The sequence below is a fragment of the Haplochromis burtoni genome, unplaced genomic scaffold, assembly GCF_018398535.1.
Source record: "Haplochromis burtoni strain Fernald_Lab_line unplaced genomic scaffold, NCSU_Asbu1 Contig_64, whole genome shotgun sequence".
Classification (NCBI taxonomy): domain Eukaryota; kingdom Metazoa; phylum Chordata; class Actinopteri; order Cichliformes; family Cichlidae; genus Haplochromis; species Haplochromis burtoni.
The window spans coordinates 1,491,697-1,510,564 of NW_024582425.1; the positions used below are offsets into that span (position 1 = coordinate 1,491,697).

General features: G+C 39.7%; 2 protein-coding genes across 3 annotated transcripts; one reads left to right on the plus strand and one right to left on the minus strand.

Moving 5' to 3' along the window:
- Positions 1-485: 485 nt before the first annotated feature.
- Positions 486-3,546, minus strand: LOC102304649 (G-protein-signaling modulator 2). Of its 2 annotated transcripts, none has more exons than XM_005923704.3 (5): positions 3,162-3,546; positions 2,194-2,708; positions 1,775-1,940; positions 1,313-1,545; positions 486-1,138 (listed from the first exon to the last, which is right to left on the minus strand). In XM_005923704.3, exons 2-5 carry the CDS (start codon positions 2,653-2,655, stop codon positions 998-1,000), a joined length of 1,002 nt encoding a protein of 333 aa, XP_005923766.1. In that variant the 5' UTR covers positions 2,656-2,708; positions 3,162-3,546; the 3' UTR covers positions 486-997. The 2 variants fall into 2 exon arrangements, with proteins under 2 accessions (XP_005923766.1, XP_014189493.1); XM_014334007.2 differs by having other exon boundaries at positions 2,194-2,730; positions 3,162-3,535.
- An 847-nt stretch (positions 3,547-4,393) lies between these two features.
- Positions 4,394-15,336, plus strand: pbx2 (pre-B-cell leukemia homeobox 2). Its single transcript, XM_005923703.3, has 8 exons — positions 4,394-4,740; positions 5,393-5,466; positions 6,894-7,138; positions 10,636-10,826; positions 11,132-11,267; positions 11,532-11,673; positions 11,913-12,007; positions 14,554-15,336. Exons 1-8 carry the CDS (start codon positions 4,496-4,498, stop codon positions 14,632-14,634), a joined length of 1,209 nt encoding a protein of 402 aa, XP_005923765.1. The 5' UTR covers positions 4,394-4,495; the 3' UTR covers positions 14,635-15,336.
- The last annotated feature ends 3,532 nt before the right edge of the window (positions 15,337-18,868 follow it).

Below are 18,868 nucleotides of genomic sequence, written 5' to 3' on the forward strand. Positions count from 1 at the left end.
TGAAATTTTGGGGGACATTTTAAATTGAAAGTAGCCATTACAGCTGGTTAGTGATTATCTGTTACCTTTTTTTTGCATAGACTGAAGAAAATGTTACATACATCTAGAACACTGTTTAACGAGTAACTACTGATTTCCTTTGAGGTTACGTCACATTATTAAAGAGAAATTCAGGAACACTGAGATAACACCTGTTTTCAGACTATGAAGTCTGTAAAAAATTAACAGCTTTATCTTAGCCTCGCCTGTTCCCTAAAAGGCTCATCTATTCATATGTGAGTGTTTTATGTGCGGAGGGGGATTTTTTAAAGATTAAACATTATCACAAAGTTGTGGGAATGTGAACTAGAACAGCAAATGATGCCTAATGATGAAGATAGCAGAACAGGTCTTATGCATCCCTGTGTCACAAGCAAAATGCCTGTAGTTACAGGCTACTACAAGATTTATATGTACAGACATAAGGAAAATTAAAGAATACACTCTCCAGGATGCATTTGATTTATTTTGGAGAACTAGCCCCAGCACTTCCTGAACTTGGAGCTCACTGTTATTTCTGTTGTGCTACATTAGATCTGTACAAATAACGACAACAATAGAATTCAGCAGACTGCCTCCTTTACAATTAGGACACGCGCACACACACAGCAACCATTCAAGAGCTCATTGCAGACATTCAATACAATGGAATAATTCCAGAGCAGAGAAATCACATATCTACTGATCCTGGTTACTGGAAAAAATTAACTAAAAGTAAACTTCTCATCATGAACTCTCCTAATTTACATTAACAGCACTGTTGCTCAAACATTAGCGTTTTTGCTCCAATTTTTGACAACTTTAACACTATTAGGAGATACAGCAATTCCACCCCAACCCCCAACACAAAGCATTTTGGGGTTAAAAAAATGTCCTCTTTAAATAGAAACTTAAGCAGGGAGGCTACATTGGCAGTTGGCACACACAGCAGCCCCACACTTTTGGGTTTTATTCCATCTCAGGTTTGCAGCAAGCGTGGTAGTTCGGTCCTCTGCTCATCCATGCGTCCCCCCTGGACCCTCAGGAGGAGGGAGAAGAAGTCCTCATCATCCATGGGACCTGGAGCCCTGCTGCGCTGGTCCTCTAGCCTGCCCTGAGCCTGTGGGTCAAAACAAATTGTGAAAATGAAAGCAATGCAGTGAAAGTAGGCAAAAGGTTTGCTGCCAACACTCTTTCTCGCATTAGTGAGAAACTAACTTTTCTTCTCTGAAACAAAGCAGAAAACACCTCAGCTCACAACAAACACATCTAAACAAACAAGCTCATTGCTTACTTGTGTGGTTAGAATCATATCGTACAGATCATCTTTGGGCGCAGGAACTGGTGCAGGCTTTTTCACAGACAGGGACAGTTGTCTTATGCTCCCTCTGACACTTCTGGTCTTTGTTTTTGGTGGTGAAGACCTTCCAAGCTGTGCCCTCTGATCCTCGAGCCGTCGTCCTTGTGCAGTGGCCACCAGGTCAAAAAACTCCTCTTTCTGCAGTGAAGTCATGGAGGAAAAGACGACTGTAAAGAAATGAGAGAGAAAAGAGCTTAAACGGTCAAAAGACAGGGGAAAGGCAGTGGTCAGTGGTCAAGGAAAAAAACATGGAAACATGGTAGCTGAAAATTCCTGAGCCAGGGAGAATGGGTGGCTACATTTGATTCTGCTTGTTCAACATGAGTCATAGCTCAAAAACAAATGCAAAAGTTGTATCCTTTTCCACACTTTACCATGGCAAAACAGAGCGCTTACCTCTGTTAACTGGTTTGGAGGTGTTGGGCTCAGAGTGGCACCTCCTCCGCCTGACCCCACTCTCCAGCCTGAAGGAGCAGCGCTGGTCATTGAGCCGTCTGCCCTCCTGAAAGGTGCAAAGCAGGTCATACAGCGCCTCTGGGAAGTCAGGGGTTAACCGGTGAGCCTGAGAAAACACAGGTGGGAGGGTGAAAAAGACGGAGGGAGAGAGGAATGGTTTCTGAGTGAATGGCACAGACTGTTTGTTGGCAAAGCAAAAGAATCCACTCCTACGTACTCCCACATGCTCTGAAATAAAGTGGTACCTGCAGTTCTTCCACCGTGAGACTGTTTTTCTCTTGCAGTGGCTGGTGGCAAAGTGTTAAAGTCAACTGATTTACAACACAGGTAATCTCAGGGTAAGAAGAGCAAATACCAACCTTTTTGAGATCTTCTTTGTGGTCTGGTCCCCCCTCGGGTTGTAGCTCAGATGAATTTAGCTTGTTTGTGTCTGCCTCAGGGTCATACTGTGTGGCCTTTTCATCCTCTGTGCTACAGAGTTTTTCAGTTTTTTCTTTAAGCACTTCATCCGGCTGCCCTTCACTTTTACTGTCATTTCCTTTGAGTCCATCATTTGTGCTTTCTGTTATCTCTGGTTTGTCTTCTTCTCTGGTTATCTGCTGTTTCTCCAGGCTTTGCTCTTCTAAATTTATTTCACCCGCTATTTCTTGTTGACTGTTTTCCTCTTCTGTGTGCTCCTCTTCCTTTTTGATAGCAAACTCCTCGCTACAGCTTTGTACAGTGACATCTGCACCGCTTGGCGCCCTAATTTCAGTAATACTTTCTACCAAATCTCCATCTTCAATGATGACAAGAGGCTCCAACAGCTCCTCTTCAGCCATTTCAACTTTGATATCTGTGTTGTCCAGTGGTCTTTCTTACAATCCTTATGATCCTTGTGAGAAAACAGAAAGAAGCTGGAGGTGGATAAAAAAAAGGTGATCCAAAATATCAGAATTCAGTTAGTACTTTAAAAAAATACCATAAGGAAAAACACGACATCTATAAACACTGAAACTTAAAAGCATGATGAGTACCGCAGAGCTGCTGTGCCTTTCTTTTGAAACAAAACATGTGAGAAACCAGTTTGACAGGTTTCAGCATGTGGGCAACAGATGTTTAGGCAGAAATTTAAAAGAAACTTGAAGTCACAAACTCCTCCTAGCTATGTAAAACGTTCGACTATGTGATCACAAATGTCAGGGTCTTGTTGGTAGGTGATCACTGTTGTGTATTTTCCCAAACAGTTCAGTCGAATAACTCTTGTTGACAGATCACATTGTTATTTCCCCCTAAAGCTACTGTCTACCACAAAGTGATTTAAATTTCAGTTAATTTTTGCCCTTACCTTTTCGTTCGCCTCGTTTCTTTTTATCTTCTCAAAACATCATCTTTCAAAGTCTTGATCCAGTGAACACAGCATTTTTGGCTTATCACTCGTCCTGTCAACGTTTTTATTAAGAGCAAAGAAGAAAAAAAGAAAATCTGCTAGTTTCACATGCCGTCGTGATGAGCTCTCGCCTTTTCTATCTGCCCTGCTACCTTCTGTCTTTCTCTCATCTCATCTCTTCCTGTTCCTCTTACCACAGCCCACCCCTATTTACTCGGCCCATATTTGACAAGTCAGGTTGACATGAAATATTACTGTTAAAAGCAGAATCACTCTCTATATGTGCGATGTGTGTGGTTAATGCAATCATGTCCCAAAGGAAAGGATTTATAATGCCCATGTACACTTGTTAAAGAAGCTGCTGCTTTAACTGCTGCTCATTTGGTTATGTTAACCCCAAGTGCAGCATGTTGAAACAGGCGCAGTTTTTTTCTTAACTCTGTGGTTTTCACATCCTGTTGACTTGCAGCTAAAACGAGAAGTAGACTCAGACAAGTAAGGGAAGCTGTCTAAGCGAGATTATTACTTGAAAAACAAGGCTGAAAAAGAAGTTTATTTTATTTGAATGCTTCTGTTAGTGCTTGTAGCCACGTTTTTCATTCTAAAAAGAGAAATAAGTTAGGAAACTAGGGAATATCACATTTAATTTTTTTTTAAAGTTAACACGTGAGTATCATAAGAAATATGTGGCTGAAAATGAAATGTGCAGCTCTAGTAAAACCCAAACTTGATTAGACAGAAAATCTGCTTAAATAGCCAGAATCAAAATAGAAAAAGAGAGGTTTTCCAAAGGCAAAACATTTTAGAGCCTATTTAGAATAGTTACCCTTTACACACACGTCACCTGTATATTATTTTAAGGTAGTTATACAAAAAAAAAGAAAGTCTCTTTCTTAGCCTAACATCTCCCACACAAGATGAATCTGTTTGCCCCAGATTCAGTTTGTTGGGATCTGGAGGCCCTATCAAAAAGCCACATAAACTACTTTTGTATAATTAAATGTCATTTCTTTGTTATCCACCCACGCACATGCAACCACCCCCGCGCACTTCTGCTTTGTGAAAATGCAGGGAGTGCAGATGTTTTGCTGTTGTGGTTACCTTTAAACCAATAGTGCTACTCCACCGTACCCACAGCGACGCTTTGTCTATCACGCGCTGCACTGTGCATGCACATTTTGCACCGTTTCCTGTCAGTCGCTAGGGGACCCAACTCTGTGCGATGTCTCTGGTCTGTGTTGTGTCTGTGAGCACAGTCGGGCAGCAGTCGTCGCCACTGTGCGTCGCCGAAGATGTTGCAGCAGCAGCAGCCTCTGACGGGCAATGGGCCATCCAACGGCCGGGGACTCGGCGTGAGTGGCCACCCCGGGATGCACGCGCTCAACTCAGTTCACCAACCCTCCCAGCATCGGCCCGACGGAGCGGAGTCGGGCCTCGAGGGTACAGAGAACGGACATGAAACCCGCAGAGATATTGGGGACATACTGCAGCAGATAATGACTATTACCGACCAAAGTTTGGACGAGGCACAAGCAAAGTGAGTCACAGCTATGCTTTCTTTCTTTTTAAAAATTGTTATTTAGTGGTATTGACGCTGCAGCGGTATTTTGTTGTGCTGCTTTGTCGACTCCGTCTCGCAGTGACAAAGTTTCCTGAACTTCACTCTATTGTTTAGATTATTCAGCTAGAAGCTAGCTAATTAGCTGGACTAATGACATAAAGTTGCTTTTGGTGTAACCTGTGCAGATTCAAACTCACATGCCAGTGTTTACTGTTTCTGTGCTGTAAGTTAGGAACACGCATTTCTTTCAGCAGCGGCTGTTTAATATGTAGCTTTTGTTAGCATGCTACGCTAACCAAGGCTAACAAGCTAATGCTAAAATAGGTAGCTAAGGACCGTGCCGATATAAATGTTAACACTGCGCTACAACACGGGTTATAATTTAATTACATAGTAAACAACTAAATATACTATCTAACATGTTGGCTGTCATATGCAGACATACTAGCAGTGAAAGGTTACCCCCTTAACTATCAGCTAGCCAGGAGCTAACGTTTGCTAAATTAGCTCGGCTAAATGTTGTCACTTTGTGATTTCTGTTTTTGTTTTGGTCGATTTGCATACTGTCATTCTATGCCTTTGTTTACAAATAGACTGGTAGGTCATGTTTGTTCTTTTTTATGTGCAGGAAACATGCGCTCAACTGTCACCGAATGAAACCCGCTTTGTTCAGCGTTTTGTGCGAGATCAAGGAAAAAACTGGTAGGTTTCTGCTCTATTTGCAGGAGTTTTCTTGTGCTCTCTGTCAACAGCCATGGCTTTAATTTTGTTTGGGAGCGTTATTAGACTGTGTTGACATTCTGTCATCAGGAACCAATAAAGTCATAATCTGAATTGCCAAGTAAACACACAGACATAGTTTTTATACTTTCAGAGTTAAAAGAAAAATAATCCGACAGCCCTCTTAATAAATGCTTATTGGAGTATAAGTGGACTCAAATGACAACAGCTGGACAAACATAAGGTACGATTGCTACAGTGCAGTATATTACAGTGCAGTATATTATAGTCATATCAGGTTGCTGTCAGGACTATATTATCTTTAAGCTGCCACAAGGACTGATAAAGTAAATTCCTCATTCTTCCTCATTCTACATCACCTGTATTGACTTTGTATAGATTTCTTCGTAATAAGCTAATTTTGTATTATATTTAGTATTCATGATGGGAAAAAAAGGGTTGTTAAAATAGTTCAGAAGCATTAAGAAAAGGAGCAAGATGGTATACAACAAGAAGAAGTGCAATGCAAATAAATAAATAAAAAGTCAGTGTACAGAGGTGGTAAGCTCTTGTACACTATATACACACATAGATGTGATTTTTATGCATTGGGATATTTTTCTTTATTTTATTTTTAAAAATATTTTCTACTTAGCTGTGCGCCTTTTTGAGTAATGCTTAACTTATTGCGGGTTGAGGGTTGTTTTTATTTTATTTAAGCTGTTGTGTTATATGTTGTGTCTAATGTTTTGGCCATGATAACACAGGAATTTTCCAACTTTTTCTTGGGATAAATAAAGCTGACTTTATCGCATTTTATATGCATTATAACGTCAAATTCTACATCGAAGCATAGGGTCAGCTCACTGCATTCATTTATATAACAGAAGGGCGATGAGTAATCTTTCATTTAGATTTCACTTATAGTTGCACTTTAAAACCAGCAAAAAACTAGATTCTTCTAAATTCTTCTTGTAAATTTTTATCTTTCAAATGAAAAAATTAGATTATTTATGACCTCTGGTGATAAACTGGTGATATAGTTTAAAGACTTTGACTTTATTGTAATTGTCCCCTTCCAGTCATTAAACTATAATCTTTGAACCATGAGTGACAGATCTAGAGTTGCAAGATATTTTACAATATCTGTCATAGGGTAAAGGAACCTGTACAGGTATGATGAACACTTAAAATAACTAGGTTGCACCAAGGTACAGTCTGAAGTGAAAATGTTATGAGAGTGATGCACAAAACAAAACGAGAGCACACAAAGAACTACTTATCTATTTCCAAACATGGTTCCATCATTATTATTATTTTTTTATGGTTCATTATTTGGAAAGGCTTTGGTTTAAGAGAGTTGCGAGTCTTTTACCTTCAAAACCAAGAGACTTTTGTCTCATTGACAGGCCTTTCAATGAGGAACACCCAGGAGGAGGAGCCTCAAGATCCTCAGCTGGTGCGACTGGACAACATGCTGCTGGCGGAGGGCGTAGCGGGGCCAGAGAAGGGTGGCGGGGCTGCTGCTGCTGTTTCTGCTGCCACCAGCTCTGGGGGGATGTCACCTGACAGCTCTCTCGAGCACTCCGACTACAAAAGCAAGTTGAGCCAGATTCGCAGTATCTACCACACTGAGCTGGAGAAGTATGAGCAGGTATTGTGTCGCAACAGCAGCTTAGCACTGACATTGCCTGTACGTGCTTGCTTGTACTAGAGGTACCTGGAAGCAATGTTGTACACTGGCATGCTAGATCAAGAGTTCACAGCACATAACTTTGCTTCAGGGCGGATTCATTCCTTTCCATTTGTGTCAGGTATGACTCAGTAAATCTTTATGTTGAGAGGCATTTTAGGCTTATTAGACCAACAAGCTCCACTGAAGCCCTACTTGTGCGCTAGTATCAAAGAGAAAATTAGATCTGCTATAAAATCCTCTTGAATGCAACATACAATTAAGTTCCCGAAACACAAACCTTTGCCCTATACTTAAGATTAAGGATATGCTGATATCAGTCAGGGGTGTCTATCTGACTGTGGTCATGTAGTCGAAAAGCTACTCCAAGGCAACCAATACCACCCTCCAGCAATCAATATTAGTTTATAGTAAAATGAAGATTTAAATGTTTTAGAGTTTTAAGAAGAAAACCAAAAACTATACAAAGTATACTCTGTCACATTTTCAAAGGCGGATTTTTTACAACCTCTAAGAACAAAGAGAGCGGCATATTCAAGGAGACCAAGTATTAGATCCCAGTCATCACCTCGTCATAAAAACTGTATTTCCAAACTTGCGCCGATCAGTAGCTAGTTGCAGGACTTTCCGCTGACATTTGTAGTAGAACTGCCAGGTAGGGGTGGGCGATATACACGATATATGATAGAAACGATATAAATTTGGCCAACGATAGAGATTTTGACTATACCGCTCTATCGCGATAGCGCATGTTGATGATGTCATCAAGCTACGCCTGTTTTGGTCGAAAGCATCGCAGCGGCTAAAACCATTATCATCTACAAATTATGCCAGGCGACAGTCATAGCAAAGAGATGAAGCACTTTTGAAATATGGGGAAAGCCAAAAACTGCGCTTCCTCCACTTCCGTAACATTGATTCATTAATGTTGAATTCTCTCGCTGCTGCTCTATTCCCATGTTGTTGCAGTATATTAATAACCAACCTCGTATTGTGGATGAATAATCTCAGTTGTTCTCCTGACTGAAATTTGGCCCGTGTATAGCATCCTGCTATGCGATTGCATTTGTCCCTGACCACCAGAATCCCTCACGTTAACTTTTATCGAGTGGAAAAAAAGTTGGCGTTCATCCTCCAGCTTCACTGTGCTAATGTTATGCTAACATAGCTGTGTCGCTAGCAATCACGTAGCACAACATTATATACCAGGTAGTCCAACTTCAGTAACCCTGCGAAGGCCACTGCTGTTTAGTTTCCTGTCTTCATTTATGTTGGAAGTGGTAGCAGAGCTGTACGTTTTAATTAGTTTCAAAAATCTCCCAGTCAGAACATGGTATGAAATGTTTAGGTGGAAACTAGCGAGCTAACTTCCTGCTAACTTCTAACTCCGTTAAATTTAACAAATTCTGTTTTGATGGATGCCTGGATGTTACACTTAATTGTTACACCTGGTAAAGCAGCAACGCTGATGATTTTATTAAAGATGAAAGAATTTAGACTGTTTTTAACTCTCAGTGTTCGTTTGACTTTGGGACCTGAAGCGGACGGAGTTTTGGACCCAGATTACTCCGCGAAGCAACTCACTACGGCAGCCGTAACCCATATGGAAAAGATATATATAAATCTTATAAAGTTTTTATCTGTCTTGTATGAAACTTGTATGAAAAGCATACAAGAGTGAAAACACATATAAGATCCCTTGAAAAATTATATAATGAAACTTGTATGTTTTGTATACTTACTAAAAAAATATATGAAAGTAATGAGAAAGTGGCCACTTTCATGAGTAAATCATATATGTTTTTACTATTTCTTTTCCATATGGGAATGCTCTGACAATCCATCAAACATTTTTAACAGATTTCTGCACGCCAAAATCGGTTTGAGGTCAGTAAGCACAACCAGAATTCATACATAAGGCACACTCGATTTTTGAGAAAATTAAAGGATTTTAAGTGTGCCTTATAGTGTGGAAATACGTTATACAGAAGAAAAGAATATATCGCGATATATATCGTTACCGCACATGCTCCTACTGCCAGGACACATAAACTGCAGAGTAGGTTTAGGAGTATCAGGGTTTGCACTCTAGTTTAAAAAAAGACAGGTGTGTTTGATAACACTGGTCAGCAGTTTTTCAGAAGTTTTTAATGGCTGTTGTTTGCAAAATAATTTTTTGTTTTTCAAGTTTACAAGTTTTCACATTTGTCAAGTTTTGTAAACTTATATCTTGTTATGTTTATGGTGGTATCTTATGATAATAGCATTCTTCATTATGTAACCATTTAAAAATAGAGGAGCGTTTATATCAAACATTATGTTAGAAAGGATAGTGAAGTGATTACTTTAGTTGAAAAGAAAACACTGAATTTATTTAGAGCCCACTATGCCAGACTTGGTCACGATGAATTACTATGGAGAAATGTCAATTTCATCAGTTACCCAGAATATTATGAAATGTAGATATGTTGGTTTCATCACTTCACAGTGAAGTGTCAAAGTTAAATATCAAAGTATTTAGCTGTGTAGGACCCTAATAGATGAAATGTGGAGATTATATACATTTTGGTCACAGTCCTCTTAGGAACATATTATGAAAGAAATTAAACTCTTACCTTTTTGATATTTTAATATGCTTTTAAAAACGCCCAAATTCAAATTTGACACTTCGTACTTGATACATTCCATTTTTTCAAGTCCAGTTTGAAATCAGATGAATAGTTTAAGAAAAGTGGATATCTGAAAATCACCACTAGCTTTGAGCCATTTTTTTGCCAACACTTCATGGTCATAATATATTTTAGTAATATATATGGTTTCAGTTTGTGGTCTTATATCTGACTTTGCAGCATATCATGAAAACCAGAGTCCACCAATTATTTTAGGCATCAGTTTCAGTTTCAGCAACTCAAAATGAGTAATGTTTGACTATGTTGCTTTTGGAAGCGTTTGTTTGTAGACCAGTGCAATATATGCTTTTTGTTATAGCCAGAAAGTGAGAAGCATTGGATTAATAGAGGTGGATATTAAGATAACACCTGTTTAAAGTCTTCTGTTATGAAGACTTAAACTATTACTATATTTACTGCATTGTATATTAGTATATTGTATGTAATATAATATATTAATATTGATTCCTTGTCAGTAGAAGAACAGAATCATTAGTGTAATCCCAGATAACACCATTAGTAATAACCACATGTTCATGACAATTTGTTGCAGTGCACAGAGTGACCTAATAAAGAGGCCACTAAGTGTGCGTGCTTACCAATAAGAACAATTGTCGTACCAATTATCCTTATTATCAATTAAACTGTTTTTTTTTTCAACATAAAATTGTCTTTCCAGCTAGAAAACATCATAATTAACAGAAGTAATGAAGTTTTATAAAATAACACATGTATAGCAGCTTCACTTCTCTCCTTCATTGTGTTTCGTCTTGCACCACCTTTCACCAGGCGTGCACAGAGTTCACCACCCATGTGATGAACCTGCTGAGGGAGCAGTCGCGCACACGGCCTGTGACTCCACGGGAGATTGAGCGGATGGTGGCTATCATCCACCGCAAATTCAGTTCGATCCAGACCCAGCTGAAGCAGAGCACCTGTGAGGCGGTCATGATACTGAGGTCCCGCTTTCTAGATGCCAGGTGAACATTGTAGTTTTTCTTTCTTTCTTTTTTAAGGTGACCTGTTATGGTTTATTAGGTCATATAGAATGTTGCACTGATAGATGCTTACATTAAATGTGACCAAATTTCAATTAATGGAGTTAGTGTTTGTGAAAGTAATCCCTGCAAGTTACCAGCTCCAGTTTCAGACTGCTTTAAATGATCTGTTTCAAGCAGTTTTTCTCCTCATGGATGGTATGATTTCAGAAACTAATGTCGTCGCCCCCAAACATCCTTTTTGAGCCAGGAAAGCCCCTGTTCACTGTGTTCTAACCCTTTTTCAGACGCAAGAGGCGCAACTTCAGCAAACAGGCTACAGAGGTCCTCAATGAGTATTTTTACTCCCACTTGTCTAACCCATATCCCAGTGAAGAAGCCAAAGAGGAACTTGCCAAACAGTGTGGTATCACCGTCTCTCAGGTGAGCATGCTTCAAGAAACCAGGAGAAAGGAAAAGTTGTGGGTGTCCATGGATTCATATACCATTCATTTACTCTCCAACTGTTACAGGCAGGATTTTAAAGATTTAAATAAAAATTAAAAAAAAAGAAGTAGTGACTGATTTCTGCTTAGGTGACCTCAAATACTTACAATTTGTATTAAGCTGTTTGAAATGGCTACTGGAGGTTTAAGAATGCTTCTTCAAAATGTGGTCATTTTAATGATTACCTTTTATTTTTGGAAGGTCTCCAACTGGTTTGGCAACAAGAGAATCCGCTACAAGAAAAACATTGGCAAGTTCCAAGAGGAAGCCAATCTCTACGCCATGAAAACAGCCTTGGGAGCTAGACAGGGCGATGATTCCCCACACACTCCCAATTCCACAGGTAACTAAGAAAATGACATGAACAGTAAATGCCTACTTGCCTTTAGGCGATAAACTCACTTGTTAAGCCCTTCTCTGGCCCCTGATTCTCCACGCCTACATGAGTCATGCCGATATGTCTGATGATTAATGACTTGTTTATTAATGGTCAGGTAACAGTAAAAACCCCTTGGATTTCTTTATGGTGAATTATAAAAAGATGTCTGTCACAAATGACTATCAAGGTTTGTCGTTCTTCAGGGTCAGGGTCCTTCTCTCTGTCCGGATCAGCTGACCTGTTCCTCGGGGTTCCACCTGTGAATGGTGAACAGTCTGCCTACCAAATGGGAGTGCAGGTATTTACATACGTTTAAATATTAACTTGTGCTTCTCTTGTATTTTTTTCCTTTCTAATTAGGAACTTACCGTATTTTCACGACCATAAGACGCACTGTACTAAAAGGCGCAGTCTCAGTTATGTGTGCCATTACTGTATTTAACACACACATAAGGCGCACTGGATCATAGGGCGCATACAAGTACCGTATGCGTATTTAAAAATAAAGCGGGAGCAAAACAAAGTTTGGTACTCACATTTTTATCATCAATCAAACCCATCGAAGTCCTCATCCTCTGTGTCTGAATTGAACAGCTGCGCTAAATCTCCATCAAACATGCCAGGTTCACTTTCTTCACTGTCAGAGTCACTTTCCGTGCCGTGCGGCTCCTCGGAAATGATGCCGGCTTTTGCGAAAGCTCGAACAACAGTGCCAGCAGACATGTTAGCCCAAGCATCTACAATCCATTGGCAAATTGTGGCGTAACTCGCCCGGCGCTGCCTTCCACTCTTGGTGAAACTGTGGTCTCCATCGGTCATCCATCGCTCCCAGGCCGCTCGCAGCCTTACTTTGAACGGGCGGTTCACACCGATGTCCAGCGGTTGGAGTTCCTTTGTCAGGCCTCCCGGAATGACAGCAAGCTCACAGTTCATTTGCTTCACAGTTTTTTCACATCGGCTGTGAGATGGGCACGCATAGAGTCACAGATCAACAGCGATGGTGATGCGTGGAAAAAACCACCTGGTCTCCTTACATACACCTCCCTCAGCCACTCTTTCATCATTTCCTCATCCATCCAGCCCTTTTCATTTGCCTTAATGATGATTCCTGCTGGAAACTTCTCTTTAGGCAAAGTCTTTCGCTTAAAAATCACCATAGGCGGCAGTTTCTGTCCATTAGCATGGCAGCCAAGCACAACAGTAAAAGAAGACTTTTCGTGCCCCGTTGTGCGTATCGTACCGTGTGGTCCTTCTTCTCCACAGTGTGACTCACCGGGATGTCAAAAGTGAGCGGGACCTCGTCCATGTTTGTGATGTGGCTGGGCTGGATGTTTTTGTCGCCGATGTGTTTGCTGCAGTAGGAGCGGAAGATGGCCAGCTTTTCCTTATAATCCGCTGGAAGTTGCTGCGCTACCGTAGTCCTGGTCCGGATGGAAAAATGGCACCGTTTCATAAAACGAAAGCACCAAGACGGACCTCCTTGGAAATGTTCAATGTTCATCTCTTCAGCTAGTGAAACTGCTTTTAGCCGAATGGTGACCGTCGAAACGCTTCTCCCGCTCGTTCTTTGCTCGATGATCCACCGCTCGAGTCTTTCCTCCAACTCGGGCCACCTCGCCTTATGTCCGCGGAAACTCAGCTGCGTTTTCTTGACCTGCCGGAGCTTGTTTTCTAGCTTCCTCCATTTGCGAACCATCGATTCGTTAATCTTAAATTCTCTCGCCGCTGCTCGATTTCCATGTTCCTCCGCGTAGCTGATGGCCTTCAGTTTAAACTGTGCTTCGTAAGCGTGTCTCTTTGCCATTTTCAGGGTTGTTAAAACAACGATGTCCTGCATAACGCACATACCTGTTCTTTTATACAGGTATGTGCGATAAAGTCAACGCACGCACTTCACCCTTTAGCGTTCTCATGGTGTTCTCTACTACGTCCTCATTACAACACACAGGGCGCACTGCGCTATAGGGCGCGCCGTACTTTTTGAAGAAAATCTAAGACTTTTAAGTGCGCCTTATGGTTGTGAAAATACGGTAGTAGAGAAGTAATATCAGTTTAGTTGCCCGGTCTAAAAGAAAGAAAAAAAACTCAGAAAACAGTAACAAATGAAACATCTTTGGATAATCAAATCATGTTTTAACACTTAGTGTTTTGTAGAACATCAAAGACAGTGTCATATTAATTTGCTGACTGAGGCTGCTGTTAGAAGTGCTAGCAGCATCAGGTTCACAGGTTCTGCCTGTGCAGAATGTGGCTGCACAGGCAGAGCGCTTTGGATGTGTGTTTATATGTTAGTTTACGCTGACATCAAAGCAATGCAGAACTGTGTTGTCCACGAGAGAGTGAGAGAATGTCTCGCTCCGACTAGCATCTAGATGACTAGTTGTTCAAATTCGTATTATCAGCAGATCCAATGATAATCAAACCAACAAAGTTTTCATCTAACAGCATGTCTCTCTGTGTAGCTAAAGCTCAAAATGCTGTTTTCCTTGCAGCTGAGCCAATGCAAAAAATAAATAAATAAATAATTGTTACTGCAAGTTTTGTATTACTTGTTTAAACTCTGCCTGAATCTGCTAGGATCAACTTGTTGTATTTGTGGCATTTAAAATAAGTGTTGCCAACAGGGGAGTTGCACCCTCTGGTGGACAAACTATCCAACATAAACACTTAAAATATGGTTGAGGGGTGTTTCTCCTGTCTTTCTTTACTTTTTAAATTTGTCAGCCTTTGTAAATTCATATGCGGCCAATCTTGTAACCAACATTATATCCAGCTGATGCCACTCAGCATTGACAGAATAACCCTGAACATTACTTTTTTTCTCTCTCTCTTTTGATTTCTTAGGCTAACGGAAACTGGCAGGGTCGAAACTCACCCCCGTCTGGCACCTCGCCTCATAGCGACCAGTCAGAAAACTCTGACTGATGGCCCCACCCACTGACACAGAACGACAGCGACGGAAAGATTGATGACGGAAAAAGACCGAAAGAATGATATCGCACTTCCCACTTGGCTGCAGTTGTTTTTGTATATTGTTTGTTTGGTTTGGTTATTTTAAGTGCAAGTTTTCTTTTTTTCTTCTTTTTTTTTTCTTCTTTTCTTAGCGCTCAGCGTTGGTCATTATGTTTGTCTGATTAGCTGAGTGCACAGATGATAGAGTGAACGTGTGTGTGTCGTGTGCATGCTGGCGTGGTTTTCTCATTGGGGTTGTAGGGTTTATTTTCCACTACTTTTGACATGTTACTGAGATCTGTTTGTGGTTGGGAGGGGGGGGGGAAATGCGACTGTATCATGATTGTTTTAACACACTATATCATTATTATTAATATTATTACTTTCAATATTAGTGCTACAGCTATTTTCTTTTAACAGTTCATAAAGAGAGATAGCATTTAGTGAATGAGAGGGCAATAGAGAAAAATCCAAAGACTCCGTGTGTTTGTTTCTCTGTTTTGTTTTGTTTTCTACTGGGCTTATGTGTCCATGTAAAGTGAATGAGGTGTGCCTGAGTCCATATTAATGGTTTGAATGAGTGTATCAACAGTGATGTCTTTTTTTCTGTACAGTGAAACACCTGTATCCTCTCTCTACCTCTTTTACAATAAAGACTCTCTGTATTCACAAGCAGCTGGAGATCGGTCACATTCATGGGGTCATAATGAATAAACTAAAAGACTAGGGGACAGTATAATGGGCTACTTTATTCAAGACACCAACAGTAACTGATTCATTAGCAGCACTCTCACACACACACACACACACATTATACTACCATATATATATATTATATATATATAACATAACAACATGGATCAGCACCATTTAGACTGTTTGAATTTGTTCTGAGTTGAGGACCTGTGTTTTTGTTTTTTTGACTATAATTACTCCAGTACAAAAGCAGAGAATGTTGCTCATAGCTTTAAAAGGAAACTTATCAATATCGCTGACAATCACCAACATTAGATTATTAATTTCTGAAAAGCAGTTTGACTTCTAACCAGAAGTAATGTTGCAAAACTAAACAATAGGCTAAGGATTGCATGCAACCTCCTAAAAACTACACATGTACTGTGTTTGCTCAGGAGCATTGTCTTTTTTCTTTTGTTGGGTATTTGATCAAGTTCTTGTGTAGCTTAGATGTAGGCTACTGCATAAATGGTGGTATTGTACCACAGTAGTAGTATTTATAAGTATCTAAATAAAAGTAATAATCCTGTTTTAACTGATATGCCAAAAGTTTTAGCAAAAATATGTCCTTAAAGTAGTTACAGTAGTACTCAGAATCACATATGCAGAATCATATTTATTATATTATTATTACAATAGATCATAACGATAGGCATGCATCTGTATATTTCTTACAGCAGCTAGTGATTTTAATTACTTATTAATAACATCATCAAATATTAATATTTTAAAATCTTCAAAATAATAAGTAAAGTTTTAAAATAATTGGGTTGGAGAGCATAAATATTAAATTCCCATCCAAATTATAGCAGCAGTAGAAAATAGAAATCATATAAATACTTAAAGACTGTACTTTAGTAAAGTACATGTGTAAATGTAAAAGTAAGATTGAGTGTATTCAAGTCCAAAAAACTAAAATTCACTATCTTTTAAATGTAGATGCAAAATAAAATAAATAAGCACATGGTAATAGACCTCCTCCAGAGTGAAGAGAAAAAAACCTTAGAATTTAGAGTTTTCGGATTATGCCAACATATCTCATTATCTGAAATTTTAATCGTGTTTAATGTGAATTTCAACCACTCTGGTACACTCTCTCGTTCTCTGGTCTCAGGAGCTTGCAAAGATCGGACAGGACTTCTGTAAGTTTTTTTGAAGACGTTCCACCTGCCATCAGAGAGGACATCTTTTAAGTTTCTTTGCTTTCTTTCCAACCTCCTTAGACGGCCATGACCTGGATGACTGAGAACCTACACAGACATATCTTGCTCTTTCTTTCTTTCTCTCTCTCTCTCTATCTCTGTCTCTGTCTGTCTGTCTGTCTCTCTGTCTGTCTACTCACTCACACACACACACACACACACACACACACACACACACACACACACACACACACACACACACACACACACACACACACACACACACAACACACAACAAACAACACACAGTAAATGCAAAAATAATATATAGCAATAATCAATAGCATCAATAGCTTCTGATCAGCACCATGGACAGCAACTGCAGCCAGAAGCTGGGGGAACAGAAACTTTTACTTAAACTTATACTATACACTGACATCATCTTCTTCAACCAGGCTCAGTGAGGAGGCATCTTACCAAACAAGCATAGCCTACTCATGATCATCATCATCAGTTATTTCCAGTGGACCAGCTTCTAGATACTTCACACACACATATTACAGTACGAGTCCATATTTTCAACATATACATAAGTAAAAATGTTTCAGTCCTTTACTAAAAACAAACCACTCACCTGTTCATTTTAAGGCCTTGTGCTCAGCAAAGTCACTGACAACACTGCTTAATTCCCAAGTCCTCGGGGAATACTTGGTTTTTGTTGCTGTTGTTGTTGTTTTGCTTTGGTCAAACATAAATGAAAACAACTCTGCTGGATACTTTTCAAAAAAGAAATGGTTGCATAGTTGATATCAACAAGTTACAACATATTACCACCACAATATACAGACAGCAAGATCAGGGAACACATGTAATATGTTCCCCAGCATGTCTCCCGCCATTAAAACACAACTTAATCAGTGGAGTGGAAAATTGAATCTGCAGCTAAAATTTAATTTGTAAGCTATATGCCGTACTGCATAAATATATGCTATACTCAAAGTTGGACTTTGAGTCTCAAGATAGAACATGACTTAAACATATAGTTGTTATAACCTTTCCACTTCAGCATAATGATGTGAATAGAAGTGTCATGTTACTATCAAGAATGCCATTGGATAGTTATATAGAGAGGGTCCTTTTTACTACTGAGCCCTACAGGCCATGTGCTCACTGCCTCATCCAGGGTAATATCTTTGCTTATTGTCCAAGTTTGAAGTGCTTTTAAAATATATTTTACTGTATATAAAGCTTTTTCATTTTGAATTTATTGAACGAAAAATAATAAAACTTTTGCAAAGGAATCAATACCACATGGACAGACCAAAAGGTAAAATTATAACAGCTCCTTTATACCCTTTGTGCGGATACAGTCTTTGTCTATTCACATGAAGTTCTCACCATCATGTAAGCAACAGCCTGATAATGAAGTGGGTGTTGACCTTGAATTACACTTAGTTGCTTCCCATCTTTGCTCAGTCCTTTGTACAACAAAGTCAGAATTACATATCAGCAGTACACAGAGGTTAGATGAACTGAAGCATTAACATTGCAGTCACTGATTAAGAGCCATTTTTGTATCCAAATGTGCTGAGTAAACCCAGCTTCAATTTTGAGTGTTTTATACTTTGCTTAAAAATGAAACAGGAAACATTAAATTATATTTTTTTACAGTAAAAAATAAAAAAAAAAAAATAAAATACTCTTCCTTTGAACTGTCTAAGTAATCAAAAAACGAATCTGAGACTGTGTGCCATCACGTGGGGTGTGGAGTTCAATCCGGAATCATAATTAAAATTTCGCATGTAAATTGTGGTCTAATGTAATTAAAGAATGATAATGAATCCATATGTGGGACCTCTGGGGCTCCATGTTCTCCAGCCTGGGAACCACTGCCTCACACGTTAAATTAAAAGGGTGTCACGTGGGGGGTGTTCCCTGCTTTCCCACGGTCACTTTCCAAGATCAAAGGATTTGCACAAGTAAAGGTCGAACAACTGCGGGGTTAAACGGCGCGTCAGCACGAGACAGGGGCCCAAATGGCACGCGTGGTCCATTGTGACACGGAGGTGTCAATGCAAAAGTTTAGGCTTCTTGCACGCTCCCCCTGCGGGGGTGACTAACAAATGCAAAAGTGTGAAGTGTGAATAAGGAGGTGTCGGTATTCGCTCTAAGGAACAAGTTTGAATAAGATAATATATTAAAGCACATGCAAATGGTTTTCCGAAATCTCTACCAAAACAATTTAATATTTCCCCCAACTTTTAATGGGAAGCAACGATGGCGCACGATTTAGCGTTTAAGTAAACGTGGGATAAAATGCAGTTTAACAA

Coding starts and splice junctions, on each gene's coding strand:
- LOC102304649 (XM_005923704.3), bottom strand. CDS start 2,655: ATGGCTGAAGAGGAGCTGTTGGAGCCTCTTGTCATCATTGAAGATGGA. Junction 1,546..1,774: donor CTCCAAACCAGTTAACAGAG/GTAAGCGCTCTG, acceptor ATTTCTTTACAG/TCGTCTTTTCCTCCATGACT. Junction 1,139..1,312: donor ATATGATTCTAACCACACAA/GTAAGCAATGAG, acceptor TTTGACCCACAG/GCTCAGGGCAGGCTAGAGGA.
- pbx2 (XM_005923703.3), top strand. CDS start 4,496: ATGTTGCAGCAGCAGCAGCCTCTGACGGGCAATGGGCCATCCAACGGC. Junction 4,741..5,392: donor TTGGACGAGGCACAAGCAAA/GTGAGTCACAGC, acceptor TTTTATGTGCAG/GAAACATGCGCTCAACTGTC. Junction 11,268..11,531: donor GTGGTATCACCGTCTCTCAG/GTGAGCATGCTT, acceptor TATTTTTGGAAG/GTCTCCAACTGGTTTGGCAA.